Source organism: Podarcis pityusensis, assembly GCF_964106645.2.
Source record: "Podarcis pityusensis genome assembly, chromosome: 7".
Lineage (NCBI taxonomy): Eukaryota > Metazoa > Chordata > Lepidosauria > Squamata > Lacertidae > Podarcis > Podarcis pityusensis.
The window spans coordinates 75,860,040-75,879,185 of NC_138031.1; the positions used below are offsets into that span (position 1 = coordinate 75,860,040).

General features: G+C 40.7%; 1 protein-coding gene across 7 annotated transcripts in view; it reads left to right on the top strand.

Annotated features, from left to right (window-relative positions):
- Positions 1 to 17,859, top strand: part of CDH18 (cadherin 18) — a 646,256-nt gene extending 628,397 nt beyond the window's left edge. For all 7 annotated transcript variants that reach the window (XM_081014758.1, XM_081014761.1, XM_081014759.1 and 4 more), the window contains 3 exons: positions 2,363 to 2,480; positions 12,587 to 12,838; positions 15,759 to 17,859. In XM_081014758.1, the coding sequence (XP_080870884.1) occupies positions 2,363 to 2,480; positions 12,587 to 12,838; positions 15,759 to 16,249 (861 nt within the window). In that variant the 3' untranslated portion in view covers positions 16,250 to 17,859. The remainder of the gene's footprint in view (positions 1 to 2,362; positions 2,481 to 12,586; positions 12,839 to 15,758) is intronic.
- The last annotated feature ends 1,287 nt before the right edge of the window (positions 17,860 to 19,146 follow it).

Genomic DNA, 19,146 nt, shown 5'->3' on the forward strand with positions numbered 1-19,146 from the left:
CCTTTCATAAGAAATATACAGTAATCAATCTCCTGAACATACATGCAATGAAGAGGCCAGATAGATATCCCTTTCGGAGAGAATCGCAGAGGGCATGGGCCACAGAGAAGGCTATGCACCTCATAGCCAGAGGAAGAAGCTTTCAGAAGATATACTTATCAGGAAGAAGACACTTCCTGATGAAAGTTGGTCCAACAATGTGTAGGAGTTTTTTTAATGGCTTTGTGAATAGCACACAGAGGCATGCTGATGACAAGTGGACTTCTTTGAATACTGCAGCAATGGCATCCCAGCAGTTTGTCCATGTCAGCTACATCTCCTCTAACGTCCTGTAACTTGTACAACTGTAAATAAACTTTTTGCTGCTGTGGGATCCTTAAAGGTGACTAGGCATGGAACTCTCACTTCAAATTCCCATACTTGTTGTTTGACATCATTTTTCCTGGCTAGGTTGTTTCTGATGTTTTGGAATTGCTAAGGATATTATTATTATTATTATTATTATTATTATTATTATTATTATATTTATTTGTACCCTGACCATCTGGTTGGGTTTCCCCAGCCACTCTGGGTGGCTTGCAACAAAGATTAAAAATATATTAAAACACCAGTCATTAAAAACTTCCCTAAACAGAGCTGCCTTCAGATGTCTTCTAAACGTCAGATAGTTGTTTATCTCTTTGACATCTCACAGGAGGGCGTTCCACAGGGCGGGTGCCACTACCGAGAAGGCCCTCTGCCTGGTTCCCTGTAACTTATTATTTATTGAATTTATATACCATCCTATACTTGGGTGGTATGTGGGTGGATGACAGAGGTTTTATTATCCCAGCTCTTATGTTTTATTTCCCAGTGCTAGAATGATGTTGTTCAACAGTTTATCTTTACATTTGCATAGGACAAAATAAAACCACATATCTGCTGTGTCTTTTCTTATCCCGCAATTCACTGCTGAGTTACAACGGGGGAAATAACATAAACCCTGATGTAACTGTCTCTCAGATTTAATAGTTTTGCCTGGCAATGCAAATGCAAGGGGGGGGGGGCGCCTGTTAACTGTTATTGCACTGTGTCAGCAATGCTGGCTTTAACTGAAAGGTGGCTTGTGAGTGCCAATGCAGTGCCATTGTGCTTAAGACTGAACACAGATTGGAGATATCTGATGTATATTCTCTTCAATGCACCCAGTAGGTGAGAATGCTTCACTCCTCTCTTCTGGAATGTTAAACACAGTGGTACCTTGGGGTACAGACACTTCAGGTTACAGACGCTTCAGGTTACAGACTCCGCGAACCCAGAAATAGTACATCGGCTTAAGAATTTTGCTTCAGGATGAGAACAAAAATCGCACAGTGGCGGCACGGTGGCAGCGGGAGGCTCCATTAGCTAAAGTGGTGCTTCAGGTTAAGAACAGTTTCAGGTTAAGAACGGACCTCCGGAACGAATTAAGTTCTTAACCCGAGGTACCACTGTACTGGGATTACATGGTATGGCTTTCATTCCATTCCAGAGTCGACTCTCTTTGGAATATTTCAAACCACTCTGAGAATCAGCAGTAAACTTAGCACAATTCTTTTGACTTCTTTCAAAATTCCTCAGATGTTTTCCCTGAGGAAGACCCCCTCCCCCCCACCAACTCACTTTGAATCTAATCATAAGTGAAAGTTTGGAATCATCTATGCATCCCCATATATTTGTACACCATTATTACAAATTGTCAACAAGGGCAGTTCTTTGAGATTCCTTGTTTTTTTGTCCTGCACAATAGGATCCAATGCAAAGCAGGCATTTTGTACTGGGAAATAAACTTGCCATATCTATATATATCTATATATATCTATATATATCTATATATATCTATATATATCTATATCTATATATATATATAGATATATCTCAAAGACAAACAAAAATTCGTAGGGGCGGAATTAGAAGTCCCAAAGAGAATGGAATCACTGGACTGTAGCATGCCAATATTAGGCCTAATGATTAAAGTAAACTTATATGTGAAATACTTAAGTGGCACATTAATCCTCTTCTGTAGGTATTAATGCAAATGTCTAACTAACAAAATCTTCAGAATGAATTTGAATTTAAGACTCCTGACATACATTCTGAGCATGTGTTTAGTTCATTTTACATTGTTGCTGAAATGTTTTGAGCAAAGAAATAAAACAGTAGTAGTAGTAGCAGCAGCAACAACAACAGTAATAATGCAGCTAATGGAAAAATTGTCATATTATGACACTAGATAGGTAGAAAATTGTGAAAGAAAGCTCAGCTTACAAGATCCTGCTGAGTTCTGCCAAAATTTGAATCCAGTTCAAAGTTCATCACATCCACAATTCAATTTTCCTTCCAGGTTATTCAGACTATCGGTGCCACGGACAGAGATGACTTTGCAAATGGTCAAAGATTCCACTTTTCTCTGGACAACAGTTTCCCTTTGAATCCCAACTTTACGTTAAAGGACAATGAAGGTAAATCACACATTACTCTGCAAGCAAGGCTTGGTGTTTCTCTGGGATGTCTCGTTGAACAGAATGACTTCTTTTCTCATAATCTTTTTTGTCAGTGGGTGAAAACCACCATCTGTCAGGGCAGAAGTGGTTTATATAGCAAGGACTTCATATTCATAACCTTTGTGTTGTGAATGATGAATATCTAGGAATCATTTTGGAAGAAAATAACCTTGTAATATTTCTTCCCTGCTCTGTATTTTATTAGCTTTTGTAGTTACTCTGGATGTTGTTTAAAGGTTTTTTTGAGAGTTCTGTTGGGTTATAGAGTTGTACTTTAGCTTCTTGCTTGGGTAACACTAAGACCAGAACCATAACAGATATTACGTTTTTTAAACATTTATTTGTTGCATTTATATATTACCTGTATAATGGATAAATCTTTTGGCGAGTTTACAAACAGTATTAACAATACAAAATGCAAAGCAAAGTTCAAAACAATGAAATCAGTTGTAGACAATACAAATTAGCATTATGAAAATAATCTAAAATCCAAATAATCTAAAACTAATAGACTGTGGCATAAAACCTTATCAACTCTTAACACGGGGATAAGAACTTGGTGCAAGAATTTAAAAGCAACAAACAAATATATCTGTTATTATTAAAAGGGGGGGTGAGAATAAAAATATATTCACCAAGCATCTTCCCTGCCCCTTCAGCTAGTCAGCTTTCTGTGCCTGCTTATTCTTCAATCGACTTTTCCTTCTCCATTTTGGTTTTTTGCAGGTGAGTCTATGAACAGCTTTCACACCCTTCCCTGAAAACATTAAAGATAGTTTCCATATTTGTTTGTTTGTTTGTTTGTTTATAACATTTTTATCACACTTTTCAGTCAAACAGGCTCCCAGAGCAGCTTGCATACAATCAAGAAATAAGAGGACATTCCCTACTCATTGCATTAAAAGCCAAGATACACATTATTAAAGGAAAGGAGGATGGGGAAGGCAGGCGGGAGAGGCAACTCAGGCACCAATTGTTAAAGTTATATTGAGTTTGAAGTTGAATGGAGCTTCTTAGTATAAACTAGGAAGAAGAAGAAGAGTTTGCACTTCATATCCCACCTTTCACTCCCCTTAAGGAGTCTCAAAGCGGCTTATAATCTCCTTTCCCTTCCTCCCCCACAACAAACGCTCTGTGAGGTGAGTGAGGCTGAGAGACTTCAGAGAAGTGTGACTAGCCCAAGGTGCATGTGGAGGAGCAGGGAAGCGAACCTGGTTCACCAGGTTACGAGTCCACCACTCTTAACCACTACACCACCTATCCAGACAACATAATTTTCTGTACCCTATTTATAACTAGGCCATTCTCTTTCTTCATCCTCCTTTGCCAGTCACACCATTCCATTCTTCCTCCTTCCCAATTTATTTAGTTAAAAACAAAACAAAACAGCTTTTAGCCATTCTGTGGCAATTGAATTTCCATTGATCTGGTGGCTTTGAGGGCACTGTCACATTCAGATTGCTTATTTGTTTCCCTAAATATAATTGGACCTCTGGCAAACCATGGGACTACCCTGAATGTGCCAAGGAGTAGGTGGTGTGATTTTTCACTACATTTGTTTAAGCACACAAAGAGTTGAAGCAAAAAAGAATGAGAACGATAAAAAGGTTAGGTCCAGTTGCAGACGACTCTGGGGTTGCAGCGCTCATCTTGCTCTATAGGCCGAGGGAGCCGGCGTTTGTCCGCAGACAGCTTCCAGGTCATGTGGCCAGCATGACTAAGAATTAAAGGCAACTGAGAAATCCAAAGAAGGGCTTTTAGGGTTTCTACTTTCTTAACCATTCAGGCATTGCATTTAGTAGATCAAGATTCAATTAGACCCTTCCCCAAAAAAGAATTTGAAACAGTGATAAAAAAAATGTGTATTTCAAAACACGTGAGTTCTGTTTATTGGATCCTTAAGCGTGTGGAGGTCTTTGCTGCTTCTTTTAAAGAATACAAATGTGTGCAAATAGCTGAACCCCAAAACCTGAAAAATGTTATAAAACGAAACCTAAAGATACAGATATATAATACCCATCTTTAATCATATTTTTATAGCCTAAATCAGTTGAAAGACTTCATGCAAATAGTGTTGGGCAACAAATTAAAATTTGCCAGAAGGAAAGACACAAAGCAGGATCTCCCATATCCCCTTCTCCTGGCATTTTATGGTAATATGTTTTTAAAAATCCTCGGATTGTGAATAATAAATGAACAAGTATTCTCTGAAGTGCTCTGGTATTCACTTGTCATAGCTCTACCATTATATCTCTGTTGCTTTGGGAGTTTCCCCAAAGTCTTTATTCAATACATTTTCCAGTACAGTAGCTCAATATAACTAGTCTGAGATAAACATACTCTTTGGCATGGAGGAAGAGGGATACAGTTGCCCTAGGTGGACTGTGGATTTTGGGGAATCGTGCTTCCAAACTTTTAAAGACTTTGTTGCATTTCAGGCAGATGTTATCTGCAAGCTCAAAGTTCCAAGATTGAAATTTATATAATTAGGATCCTCAAGCTGAGGTGACTTGCATAACCACCTAACTCCATGTGAGACGAGATTCATGTGGAAAGATGGAATACATAATCATCTGTCTTTCTGGCCAGGAAGTCAAGCATGTGCTGATGGGCTCATTACAAAGCCCAGTTCCAGCTGGCAGGTTTAACAAAAAAAGTCACACTGATTCAACCCTGTTTGAACAGGGAGCCAGGCAACCACGTCATCTTAATTTAGTACCTCACTCTTCAGGAGCTTGGGGTTCTTTTCTTCCAAGATTCGCATTATTCAAGAAAATAATCCTTACTATTTGGATTGTAAGGTCAAAAGAAATATATTTGACAAGCCTGTTCAGAAGATACTTGGCTGTATCTAGACCAATAAAAGGTCTATGGTACCAACAGTGATAGGTGCTGGATTTTTATTTTTATTTTGGAAATATTCATGAAGAATACTCATGTCAGAATATAAAATAGTGTTTTGGCAGGATCCTCCCTCCCAACCCTAGAAATTAATAATAGGTAGGGTTTTGATTATTTGGAGTATCGAAGGGAAGATTGGAGGTCACTGGAAATGTACAGGCTTAGATTCCTTCCTAAGCCACAGCCTTACCTGGGATAGGCATTAACATGGAAAATGGGGTTGGTGGTCTGGGCAGACAAAGCTTTCCATGGTGACGGGTTGTGGGTTTGAAGTGACAGGAAAATAGAGTTTTTAATAAGGTGTGCTGGGAAGAAGAAGGGAGGGAGGGAAAGATTGGGATCCATCTTGGACAGGCTGGCTGAAGGCTGGTTGGGGAAGATAGCTTAGACTGCAGGGCTGCACCTCTGTGGGAGACAAACCCCTATTTAAATGACCATGCTGTAAGATTTGGACTCCTTCCATGCAGACTGAAGGTGTAAATAGGTGAATAAACCATATTTCTTAAAGCCGCAACAGTATTCACCATGTCTCAATTTTTAAAAGGAACATAGACCCTGGGTGAGTGTCTGGAACCCCATGGACTCTTGCTGTCATTCAGCAGAGAGTGGGGGAGGCACCCAACTTTTGTAACAATATATTCTCACCCAGAAATGTTTCTGTTGAGTATAGTGAAGTGGCTGAGTGGAACGACAAGACAGTTTATTGAATACTAGGGCTGTGAACAGTCCACCAGTTCTATTTGGGACCTGTTCCAGTGCTCCAGAACAGCATCAATATGACCCAGACTTCCCCTCCCCTCCTTGTCACCTGACTGGCCTCCTTTAGACAACCACAGCGAAATCCTGGGTTTTTGGATCAGCATTTGGAATAAGGCCACTGGAGTTGCAGAGCCCTCTTTCAATATTATTGTTCCAGGCAGATTAATTTCAATTAAATACCGGAAAAGCAAAAAAACACCTGGAGTGGGTGAATGGTTAAGAATAGTATTGCTTCATGATGCACAAGAAGGAGGTAGCAGCATACCTAGAGCAGCCACAAAATGGGTAGCTTCCTAAAAAAAACCAACAACTTTGGTAGATCACTGCCAGTTTTTTTATAATGGGAGTAGATCTCAGTCTCTTGAAAGTTGGACATGCTTGACATAGTCCAAAGACAAGAGAGAATGCATAGTAGCCACCAAATACTCAGTTTTTGTTTGAGGAATGGGGTAGAAAACTGGTCAGGAATAGAGATCTTGAAAGTAGCATGGACTCCTTGAACCAGAGCAGTCCAAGCTACATTTCCCCCCTGTTCCCACATGTATATCAGTTCCCAGCTTTCCATTGCACCCATTTAGCATTCTTTCTGCTCTAGGTTAACCAATCACAAGAAGCATGCAGATAGATTAGGCTGGGGGAAGTAGCTAAATTAAACCCCCATCCAAATGATGCCCCTGAATTGAATTCCTCTCCAGAATCAAGAAGATTATAGGCAGCTGTTGCTGTCAACTTTAAAAAGACAAATGCCTGACTGCATATGACCAAAGATCTTCCTTCTCCAAAACTTTCAAAGGGAGTCCAGGGGTCAGGGGCCTTTGGGAATCATGACCTTTTGCTTCATTTTTCCTTTTTGGAGGACTGATGTATTTAAAGAAAAATAAAATAATGAAAGTACTCAGTTCCTTTCAGGCCTTTGACTTGTATGTATTTATTTTATCCTGCAAATATCCTCACCCCACCCCGATTTGACAAGCTTTCCCAAAGCTTTTTTTAAAGCTCTGGTCTTCCTAGATTCCTTCAACTATTTTATTGTTACAATTGCCAACTTCATCTTTCAGATTTTGGTTTCATTGTGTCTCAAACTTGCCTTGGGATTTTTTTAAAAGTACATCCTTTCCATCTTTTGTGCTTTTCATTTCTTCCCCCTACTCCACCCCACCCCTGGCTTGGATTTTCATCTTCAGAATATCCTTTTCCCTGTCTGTTGTTATCTGTTCCTTTTGTCTCATATCTGCCCTTCCATTTCCATTCTCTCCCCACCCTTTGGAGCTTTGCAGCTAATCTTCTGTGCTTAAATTCTTTCATCATCACTTGACTGCTACTCATGCCTTCTGTGTGAATTTAAACTTTATTCCACCCAGGCTCACTTTTTTCAGCTCCTGCAAAGCTTGATTCCACGTCTTCTCTTTGTAAGTCAGCAGGTTTGTCACGGCTGCTGTACCCAAATGTAATGGGTCACTTACTCTTTTTTAAAAAAAATATTGCTGCATGGGGCAAAGAGGAGGCCATGCTTTCCTGATCAGCTGTAAAAAGACTGCCTAGCATGGCAATAGCCAATGTGGTGTCCTCCATATCTTGGGCTCCATCTCCATCACCCTCAGCAAGCATTGGCCAGTGATGAGGGTGATGAGAATTAAAACCCAATACAGTGGTACCTCGGGTTACATACGCTTCAGGCTACATATGCTTCAGGTTACAGACTCCGCTAACCCAGAAATAGTACCTCAGGTTAAGAACTTTGCTTCAGGATGAGAACAGAAATCGTGCTCCGGCGGTGCGGCAGCAGCGGGAGGCCCCATTAGCTAAAGTGGTCTTCAGGTTAAGAACAGTTTCAGGTTAAGAACGGACCTCCAGGACGAATTAAGTACTTAACCCAAGATACCACTGTACTATCTGGACAGCACCATGTTGGCTACCCCTGGCCTAGAAAATCATTCCAGGCGAGTTCAGCTAGAGAATGGATGGCTGGAGCACCTTACTTTCAAGGCTGTGGTTGCTGTTAATAGACCCCCATAATGCAATGTACAGAATGTTGGTGCATTCATTACTGTGTAACAAGCATGGACACTTTACTTTTAAATAAAGATTATTGGTCCTGAATCCCAGGTAATGATGTATAGACACCACTGAAAAGAATTCCCCAATTTTAACAAAACTTCTTTTTGTTTTCCTTGAAATTTCTTAGATTTTTGTCAGAGTACAACCCCAGAAATTCACCTTAACCTTTCGCTTGGGGGTGGGGGGTGGGATCAGTTGCAGCTCTCACTGGAGAAGTTCACTTACCTTAATTGGTGGGTGGTTTTGCAGCTGAACCACGAGGTCCGTGGTGTCCAGCAGGAGGCCTGATGGTGATTGATCAGGCTGGTGGGCTTTGGGTGGACCACCCCCCCAGGGAGGGGGACAGACTGACCAATCAGCATTGACTGGACCTGCAGCTGGGTATAAATTGTAGCCTGGCATGGCTGTAATTCCTTAGCTGGGCCAAAATGCCACAAGCTTATTGAGGAAGTGTTGTTCCTCAATGGCAGAGCATATTATTAATTGATTGGTTGATTGATTGATTGATTGATTGATTAATTAATTAAATTTATATACTGCCCTACACCCATAGGTCTCAGGATAAAATTACAATTGCATATCCTTTGCATGCAGAAGGTCCCAGGTTCAGTAGCTCTTGACCAGCATGAGAAAGTTCTCTCTTGGAAATCCTGCAGAGGCACTGTCAGCCATTATAGACAGTGATGAGCTGAGTAGGCCAGTGGTCCAACTGCTAAACAACAACAACAACAACAACAACAACAACAACAACAACAACAACCCAGCTATGTTTTGTAGAACGGGACCTGGTATGCTAGCTTCCTGGCCTGTGGGTCTCTGCTGCTTACTAAGACAGGGAGAGTTGAGGTGGTGGAGTGCAAATGCATTAGCACAGCCAATCTGCATACAGTGGAACCTTGGTTCTTGAACTTAATCCATTCCAGAAGTCCGTTCGACTCCCAAAACATTTAAAAACCAAGGAGCGGCTTCCGATTGGCGCAGGTGTCCCAAAACAATAGCCGACAACCACATTGGATGTTCGGCTTCCAAAAAATGTTTGGAAACTGGAACTCTTACTTCTGAGTTTTTGGCATTCGGGAGCTGATTTGTTTGTCAACTAAGCTGTTTGAGAACCAAGGTTCCAATGTACTTCCATACACACACACACACTCCCCACCACCTCAACCCTCCTGGCAAGCAACAGCAACCTACCAGCTGGGAAACTAGCACAGCAGCTCTGCTCCACTGAGTTGTCCACTTCTACCCATTATGAAGCAGCTCTACATTTAATTTGATTGGCATCTGTCTGCATTGGGAGCCTGCTGTGGCTTCGGAGACCGATACAGGAGAGAGATGTTTTGTTGCATCTGAGGCAGATGAAGACATCCGGTTGTTCTGCTGCTGATGCTCCATGGCATTTCCTCTCTTTGTGCTCCTCCCAGTGGTCATTCATCTTCTGGTCACTGCCTGTCTGTTTGTCTCCAGGCACTGTGGTCATCTGCAAGGGATTCCCACATGGTGGGGTTGATATTGCCATTCTTGAACTACAAAGACATTTATCCAGGAGCTATAACCTTCACTTTTTAACTCCCTCTTGGGACAAGGAAGGAACCACTCAACTCTATGTAACTATAGGATATGACGATGCATCTTTCTAAGTATGTTATCAGCAGTATGGTGTATATATTTCTGCAGGGACCATGCTTTCTTCCCATTCTTAAACTGCTCTGCTGGCTTCATTCATTTGAGCTGACCTATGGTAGAATGAAATTCTGAAGATCACGCTGCAAGCCTTTCATGAAGTCACTCTTAAATAGTATAGCAGTCATAAATGCCAGTCTATTCAGGCTCTCATACTCTTTATTAGCTTGGAATCTAGACCAATAGAATCTCATTATAACTTCAGGGGGGAAATGGTGTTGGAACTATTAAAGATTTTTCAGTTAGCCGACAGCAAAGCAAGGAAGTCAGACCCTGCTACTACTTTCATAAAATAAAACAAGAAGTAAGAGTAAGGCGACAAGGGGCTTTTATACTTTTAAAGCTTTTAAACTAGTTTCTCTACATCATGCTGTAGCAGAAAAAGATAAATTCCTATGTTGTTTTTTTCTACTTCGGGTTAGATTTTTATGTGAAATGTACTGTATAGACAATGATACATGATACAGTATCTTTATTGATTGCAAAAGTGTGTGGATGTGATATGAAGTCACTTACCAGTCTTTTGAATCAAGGCTTGAAATGAAACCGTGTGCAGGAAAATCAGAACCAGGGCAGATCTTGCCTGCCTACTCACAAAATGCCAAAAAGTTCACCTTTCAAATCAGTCGTTTGGGAAAATGAAATTGGTGCAGTCCATTACCAGGACTCCAGCCCCATATTGCAAGTGATTGGTGGGGAAAAACAAAACCAGCAAGTATTGATCAAGGCAGAGCTCAAATGTGGGCCCAGCGAATAAGCTATCTTGCCACATTTGAAAACCACAGCAGCTTGAAGCCGTGATAAACTCCAGCCTCACAAGAAGGCAAGCTAAATGGGGGCGGGGTGTGCTTCAGAATTCTGAACTCCTTTTGAATTCTGAACTGAAGAGACACAATAATGGAATCATAGAATTATAGAGTTGGATTGAGGGTCATCAAGTCCAACCCCAGGCGATGCAGGAATCTCAACTAAAGCATCCATGACAGAATAAAATGCAATCACAAACAGCTACTCCATGAATCTGCAAGAGGGAATTTTGTGGTTCACTGTTTTTCACAGTTCTCCAGATGCAGTCGTGCATGCCTTAGCTGTTTACAAATAATAAAAATATGGGGAGAGGAGTAGCTGCCCATGCAGATATCAACATTTGTGATATTTCACTCTTGCAAATGCAAAGAACTTTTTTTTTTTTTTTTTTGCATGACCATAATACCAGTGTTGGCATATATACAGAGAAGCAAGAATGTGATTGATATCTGTACAATTCTCAATAGTAGTTGAGCTAAATCACCTATGAAGTATTTGAAGAGAAACTAAAAAAAAGGTCTGTGATTAACTTTGTATGGCAAGAAAGCAGAGCCATTGTTTTTAAAAAGGCAAAAAAGAGACTGCTTCCTCCACCCTTTGTTATATATGTAAAAATAAAAAAGGAATCCAGAAAGAATAATATTGCTTGAATTGTAATCTTATATTAGAAGTGGATTGACTCTTACTCAGTGCCCTGATTTTAAATACATGCAAACGGTGTGATGTGACATTGTACTGTTGTTCATTGTCCACAGCTGGGGGAATAGAGAAGAGATTCAACCTTGTTGAAAAGGGTTGTATGCACTTTTTCACCAAGATGGACCCTGAGATTGCCCCTTTATTGCCATGTGGGCTACCAGCATGTCTATATGGGTGACGGAATGGGGGGCATGGGATAAGACAAGAATGTTTGGCGGCGGTTGGAGGATGGATGGTGGCTAACAGATTGAGGTTGAATCCTGACAAGTCAGAAATACTGTTTTTTTTTGGGGGGGGAAGGGGGTAGGCAGGTATAGAGGACTGACTCCCTGTTCCTGAATGGGGCAACTGTGCCCCTGAAGGACCAGGGCCACAGCCTGGGAGTCATTTTGGACTCACAGCTGTCCATGGAGGTGCAGGTCAGTTCTTTGTCCAGGGCAGCTGTCTACCTGCTCCATCTGGTACACAGGCTGAGACCCTACCTACCCATAGACAGTCTCGTCAGAGTGGTGCATTCTCTAGTTATCTCCTGCTTGTACTACTGCAATGCACTCTACATGGAGCTACCTTTGAAGATGACCTGGAAATTACAATTAATCTAGAATGCGGCAGCTAGACTGGTGACTGGGAGTGGCCGCCAAGACCATATAACACCGGTCCTGAAAGACCTACATTGGCTCCCAGTACATTTCCGAGCACAATGCAAAGTGTTAGTGATGACCTTTAAAGCCCTAAACGGCCTCGACCCAGTACACCTGAAGGAGCGTCTCCACCCCCATCGTTCATCCTGGACACTGAGGTCCAGCTCCAAGGGCCTTCTGGCGGTTCCCTCACTGCGAGAAGTGAAGTTACAGGGAACCAGGTAGAGGGCCTTCTCAGTAGTGGCGCCCGCCCTGTGGAACATCCTCCCACCAGATGTGAAGGAAATCAACAACTATCTGACTTTTAGAAGACATCTGAAGGCAACCCTGTTTAGGGAAGTTTTTAAAGTTTGATGTTTTAGCCTGTTTTTAATATTCTGTTAGGAGCCGCCCAGAGTGTCTGGGGAGGCTCAGCCAGATGGGTGGGGTATAAATAATAAATGATGAATATGATGATGATGACGATGATGACGATGACTAAATGCAATTATTAAGATTACTTGCTTTCTCTTCTTGTAGATAACACAGCCAGTATCCTGACTAGGCGGAGAAGATTTAGTCGGACGACTCAGGATGTGTATTACCTCCCCGTGGTGATCTCTGACGGAGGGATTCCTTCTCTCAGCAGTAGTGCCACCCTTGTGATACGAGTGTGTGCGTGTGAAAGAGATGGGAGGGTGAGGACCTGTCACGCAGAGGCATTCCTCTCCTCTGCAGGATTGAGTACTGGAGCCTTAATTGCCATCCTGCTGTGTGTCATCATTCTCCTGGGTAAGCCTCTCTCAGGATTAAATACTGGTGTCCTTTCCACAGCCTTCAGATGATCACAGAAACAATGTGGCTTTTTCAATATAATGTCATTCTGAACCAGGAATCACTTGTGATAGGAGGTAATTAGAAATACAAAGCTTTGATATTTTTATATATATATTAAAAAAAAAAATGGTAAAGGCTTTAGCTAAAATTAATAGGACCAAGAAGCCTTTTAAAGCAGACAGCTGAACTGCTGGCATCCTGTGGAATTAATTTTGCAGAGGTCACTAAGTAATTAGCACTGCTGATCTACCCAGGTAATTTGGTAAGATTTTCAGGAACCAATTCGAGTTGCATGTCCAGTACTCTTGGGGGAAGTAATAAAAAGAAGAAAGGAGGAGAATCTTTTTGAAACAGATTCCTCTGCCAGAAGGACTTTCAGGAGTGTATGAAAGCCATTTGCTAATTATCTCTGTGGGATGAGCTGATAACGACACAAAGCATCATCAAGAGGGGCAAGGGACAGTGCAGGCAAGAAGATGATTCTATTAGATAAATGTCCTTGGAAATGCATTTTCTCTGAATACTTTTTTGTGCTTAGATTTATCTGAATAGTACCCATTAGCTAATATTCCCTCTCATTTGGCTCTGACTCAACCTGCTCATACTGTCTTTACATGTATATTTGCACACTAAACAGAGCTTGAGAAGAAAGTCCCTTTGAAGAACAAATGCTGCTCACAATGGGATGAATCTATAATGACCCATATACTAATATTGTTAGAAATTAAAGCAGTGAATCTTTATCCAGATAAAGGAAGTTCTTCAATGTATGGCATTATTCTTAAATATCTTCATTGGCAATCTTCATTGCTTCCGTTCTCCAGGGAAGTTTTTATTTTATTGTTTGAAATTTCTGATAAGGAGCAACCCATTTTTGCTTGCCCCCCAATAAAATTTTTATACTCTCATTAAGTGATATTGAAATCCCTCATTCCCACCATGTCCTCATCTGAGTGGAATCCTCATCTGAGTGGTTTTGGTCAGTGTCCATTTTACAATTGCTTATACCCATTCCCAGTGAACCCAATCCCGAAAAAAAGAGTTAGTTATGCTTAAGTTCCAAGAAAATTTGTGATAATAATTTGTGGCAGCCTTTCATCCCTCAACTGTAAAAAAACAAACAAACCAGATTACCCCCCCCCCCATTAATACCTGTGCACAAATTATTAATGTGGCAAGTAATATCTTCCTAACATGTGTGAAAAAGCATTAAGATTTTGACCTATTTAGATATAATATTATGGGTTTTGGGGTGCTAGAGTTTGTGGGTGCCTGGAATTAGTGGGTGCTGGTGTTTGATCAATACTTGGAGCATTAAGAGGGGCTGCCAGACAAGTTTTCCCATTCAGGAGATCGCCTGGGAGAAGAACCATCAAGGATAAGAAAGGGAAGAGGAAAAGAGCCATTTAGAAGCAGGTATAGGCAGATATAGGCTACACCAGACAATAAAAAAAATCCTTCCAGTAGCACCTTTAAGACCAACTAAGTTAGTTCTTGGTATGAGCTTTCGTGTGCAAGCACACTTCTTCAGATAACTGGAACCAGACAATAAGTGAGAGGGAGCCCGTCCTTCCACTGAGCGATAATTGTCAGAAGACAGTGTGAGAGTTTTTAGGAGGGGGAAGTTTCAAGATTTCAGTTTGCCTGATGTGAGATAGGGGGAAAGGTGTCAGTCTGTAAGCAGAAAGTTGGGACAGGGGACAGAGGGTTGTGGCTGATTTCTCCTGGCATCCAAGACTTCGGCCATGGGAGACCCAAGAACGCTCTCAGCTTGTAATGCTGTAAGTCTCTCCATTGTATGCTCAGGTTGCATATATGTGTAACTGAGCTGTATATGGTAAAGACACCATGGTCTCTGTTGTGCTTCATTGTCCAAAAGGAAACACAGACCCTGGTAAAAGTGCCTGGAATTCCCTGACATCCCACACTGAAGTGGAGATTGGGGATAGCATGTAACAATATTATTAGGATCTAGATATATTTAATTATGGAATCATTATATACACCACTGCTACAGCTTTAATCTATTGAACGCAGGGGTTTCATGTCTACCGATCTGTCAGGCAAACTTAATCTCGAGAGCAACAATCTTTAATTGTTTTGGTACATTCATAAACTTAAGTTTTGTTGATGGTTAGTGGGGCTAATTTTAATCACTAAGTGTGGCACATCAGGGCAGACTTGGTTATTTTATTCATTCATTCATTTATTTTTGTCCTAGTGTGTGACTAGAATTGAGCCCATAAAGGAAAGTATTAAATATTGCTTTCCTTTTCACAATTAATGGTAGCATTGAGTGGTAAATTATATTTTGATAGTAGGCAAATTTACTGAGAAGGGTTCCAGTCATATTTTTATTTCTTCTTCAAGGCTGTTGTTTTGGATATGTTAGTAGCAAGTAAAGCAAACGTTTCCGAGCATGAGAAAGTGAAAACTCTCCCAGAGTATAAAGGTTAGATATTTAAAATCTGAAAAGTAGCCAAAAGGGGGGGGGGGTGTGTGTGTGACACAGATAAGGCAAGCTGACGACAGGGGAAGGATAGATTATTCAAAGAAACTGAGAGATACTTGGCTGGTATTTGTTGGAATATGAAATATGGGTCTTGTCAAATTCCAGAAAATATGTTGATACCCTGTAATTAGATTATGTAATATTGGGGGGGGGGGAGAAGAGAGATTAGTTTAACTTTAACTTCTTACAGTATCTCAGAGAAGAACCTATATGGGAAGTTTTGGTATCATGCACATTTATTTCACTTTAATCAGTTAATGAATTGATAGATGACTCTGCTAAAAGCTATATGATTCATCAGCATAAAAAATATCATTTAATCAGCCAGCAGCCCTTCTAATCTGCTATCTTGAATTTTCTCAGCAATAGTGGTCCTTTTCATCACACTAAGACGCAGCAAAAAGGAGCCTCTGATTATTTCGGAGGAGGACGTCCGGGAAAATGTTGTTACCTATGATGATGAAGGAGGAGGTGAGGAAGACACTGAAGCTTTTGACATCACTGCCCTGCGGAACCCATCAGCTGCTGAGGAACTGAAGTATCGGCGGGATGTGCGGCCTGAAGTCAAACCCACCCCCAAGCATCCCACTTCATCCTGTCTTGACAGTATAGATGTTCAGGAATTTATTAAGCAAAGACTGGCAGAAGCAGACCTCGATCCTAGTGTGCCCCCATATGATTCCCTACAGACTTATGCATATGAGGGTCAAAGGTCAGAAGCTGGGTCTATCAGCTCCTTGGATTCAGCCACTACACATTCTGACCAGGATTATAATTACCTTGGTGACTGGGGACCAGAGTTTAAGAAGCTAGCTGAACTTTATGGAGAAATAGAATCTGAAAGAACAACTTAAATTCTCGTTATCATTCCTCAAATACGGAACATTTTAGTTCCCCAAGCAACTTGGAGACATAACGACAGCAGTGGTTTAACAGCAAACAATCTTTATCTGAATATATTATAGAAATACAGTACTTGGAGCAAACTGATGTACACAGTTACTGTAGAAACAAGTGCCCTTTTCACATTTGAAACTGGGTTCTTCAATTGGATGGAAATTTGGAAGAAGAAACAGAAAAATATATGCCCCAAAGGAAAAGATTGTCCCTTTGTGTATATTTTTAATTGCTCAATAAAGTCTGTGGTGCAGTATCAGTAACGATACCCTAAGTAAACCAAGCAATGGCCAATATTACTTTAATATCCCTAAATATACCCAGAGCTACATTGAGTCTATAGTGATGCCTACTTGTGAGAAGAACAAATCTTGTTTGGATCGTTGAAATAATATGTCTAGCTCTGTTTATAAGTTTAGAGGGGTTAAGGTAATGATGGGGAGAGGTCATTTGCTTCTGTTGTAATACATCCCATGAATACTACTTCTTTCGGAAGGATGTAATGGAATTACTGAGTTAAGTGCCATTTTAGTGTCTGCCCATACTAACATCCATCTGAATTTTATTTACATCCCAACATCTATTGGGGGTGACACATTTCAATGGGCCAATCCTAATCTTCCTATCCATGGTGAGCTCATGAACCAAGCATTCTATTGAAACAACCTCATAATTCCACCCTCCCACTGCCAGAACTTTGCTGTTACTGAGTGGTATCGAAGCTGTTGCTTCCATTTTTATTGTTATTTTGCCTGCTATTTTTAACAGCATTTCAAATACAACAACAGATTTTTAAAAAAAATTAAATTGAACAATATAAAATGTTTTTCTGCCATGAAGAAGAAGATGAAAAGGCTTTCTCGGTTTGGTTTTTAAGTCATTGTTTTATTATGTGTTAAGCTATGCAACAGCTTGGGTTGCCTGGTCTTCATTGGGATTGGTGAATGTAGATAAGATATTGCCAATCATATTGCTGCTCTAAATCCCAAAAGAAACTTGTCACTTGATAAGGTGTTGTCATAGCCATTTTCTGTATATTCGCAGGATGGCATAGAGAGCATTATCAGGCAATTCCAATGTCAGGTTCAGCATCCATGGGAAGACTTTGGGTGCAACAAACAACCTGAAGGCAAACAATGCGATTCCCATCTCAGAAGTTAAACGGGTCTGGGTCGTGCAATGCAATGGTCCAAAGGGCAGCAGCGGTACAAGACATGCACATCACTGGAGTGCAAAGTAGAGCTGTAAAAGTATCTTAAAATGTTCTCAAAATTTATTGTAAGACAATAGAACTATTATTTACTGTGGCAACACCCAATATGTTTGGAGGGACATGCCCTTATTTTATGTCTAATTATTTAAGTTTGGTAAGTATATGTAAGATTTATGCTGTTTTGGGTCACTTGTTGAAGATTGTATGCATATTTTATATTACTTCTAGTGTATTTTAAATCCAGCTTTATACAGATAAAGCTGCTTGGGTCCTTCAAAACATGTTGGGTATTCCATTAAAAATAAAAAAATAAATAAAAGATTTATTCTATTGTAATAAACATTGACAAAGAAAGATATAGCTCTTTTGTGCACTATTGGTGTTGCAATCTCTTGTTTCTTTGCAACACTGAGGTCACCGGGGACCCCTCTCCCAAGTTAACTACCCCAAGTTCATGAATAAAATGGTGAGGCAGAACTTTAATATTCAAGGTAAACCTGTGAGCATGGGGAAATTACCTTATACAGTGGTGCCTCGCAAGACGAAAAGAATCCGTTCTGGGAGTCTCTTCGTCTAGCGGTTTTTTCGTCTTGCGAAGCAAGCCCATTGACGGATTAGCGGATTAGCGCTATTAGCGCTATTAGCGGCTTTTAGCGGCTTTTAGCAGCTTATCAGCTTATCGGATAAGCAGATAAGCGGCTTAGCGACTTAGAAAAAGAGGGGGGAAAGGAAAAAAAAAACCCAGGAACTCGCAAGACATTTTCGTCTTGCGAAGCAAGCCCATAGCAGATTCGTTTTGCGAGGCACCTCCAAAACGGAAAACTCTTTCGTCTAGCGAGTTTTCCGTCTTGCGAGGCATTCGTCTTGCGGGGCACCACTGTAATTTATTGTGCTACATAGGATCCCACACACATAAGGCAGGGTCCTACTCAATGCTTCCTTTCCATATAGGTAACTGTTTATGTTCCTACACATCTATGTGCATTTGCAGGATCATTCAAAAAGGCATCTCCATGAGGGTCAGAGTTCTTAAATCCATTGATTAATTTGGGGCCTCTGTATCAGAAGGGGGGTGGGGGTCTATTGTTTGAATAAGGAAACAGAGCCAAGAAAAGATTATATTAGTTATGATAGTTTGTTTTAGTATTTTAGTTTATATTTCATTTAGTTATGATCTTGTTGCATAGCTAGATTTTATGGCTTTGTTTGTTAGGAATGCATTTGTGTGTTTGAGAGAGAGAAAAGCGTCACTCTTGTTTTTTTCTTGTTTTTGTGACACCAAATTAATTTTACAAGTGTGGCAAGGCAAAAGGGAGTACTTATTTCATTGCAAGTCAGTTTCACTTAGGCTGCAATTTTGCAGGAACACAGCACAAGTAATAACTAGGCGGGGAATGCTAGGTGCTTTTTCTGTTCAGTGGTGAGGTCTTGAAGTTAGTAGAGGCTATTAATGAATATAGCTGTACAATTTGATTTCTCACCAGTTCACATTTAATATGTTGGTTTTGCTCCCCATCTTTCTAATGACAAGGCCCTTATTACACTCCAAACCGTAGCTGAAATCCTGATCCTGCAAAGGACTGTTGCAACTGAATTTCTCCAGAATCGTGATCTAGGGTTGGCAAACTAGGTGACAAACTG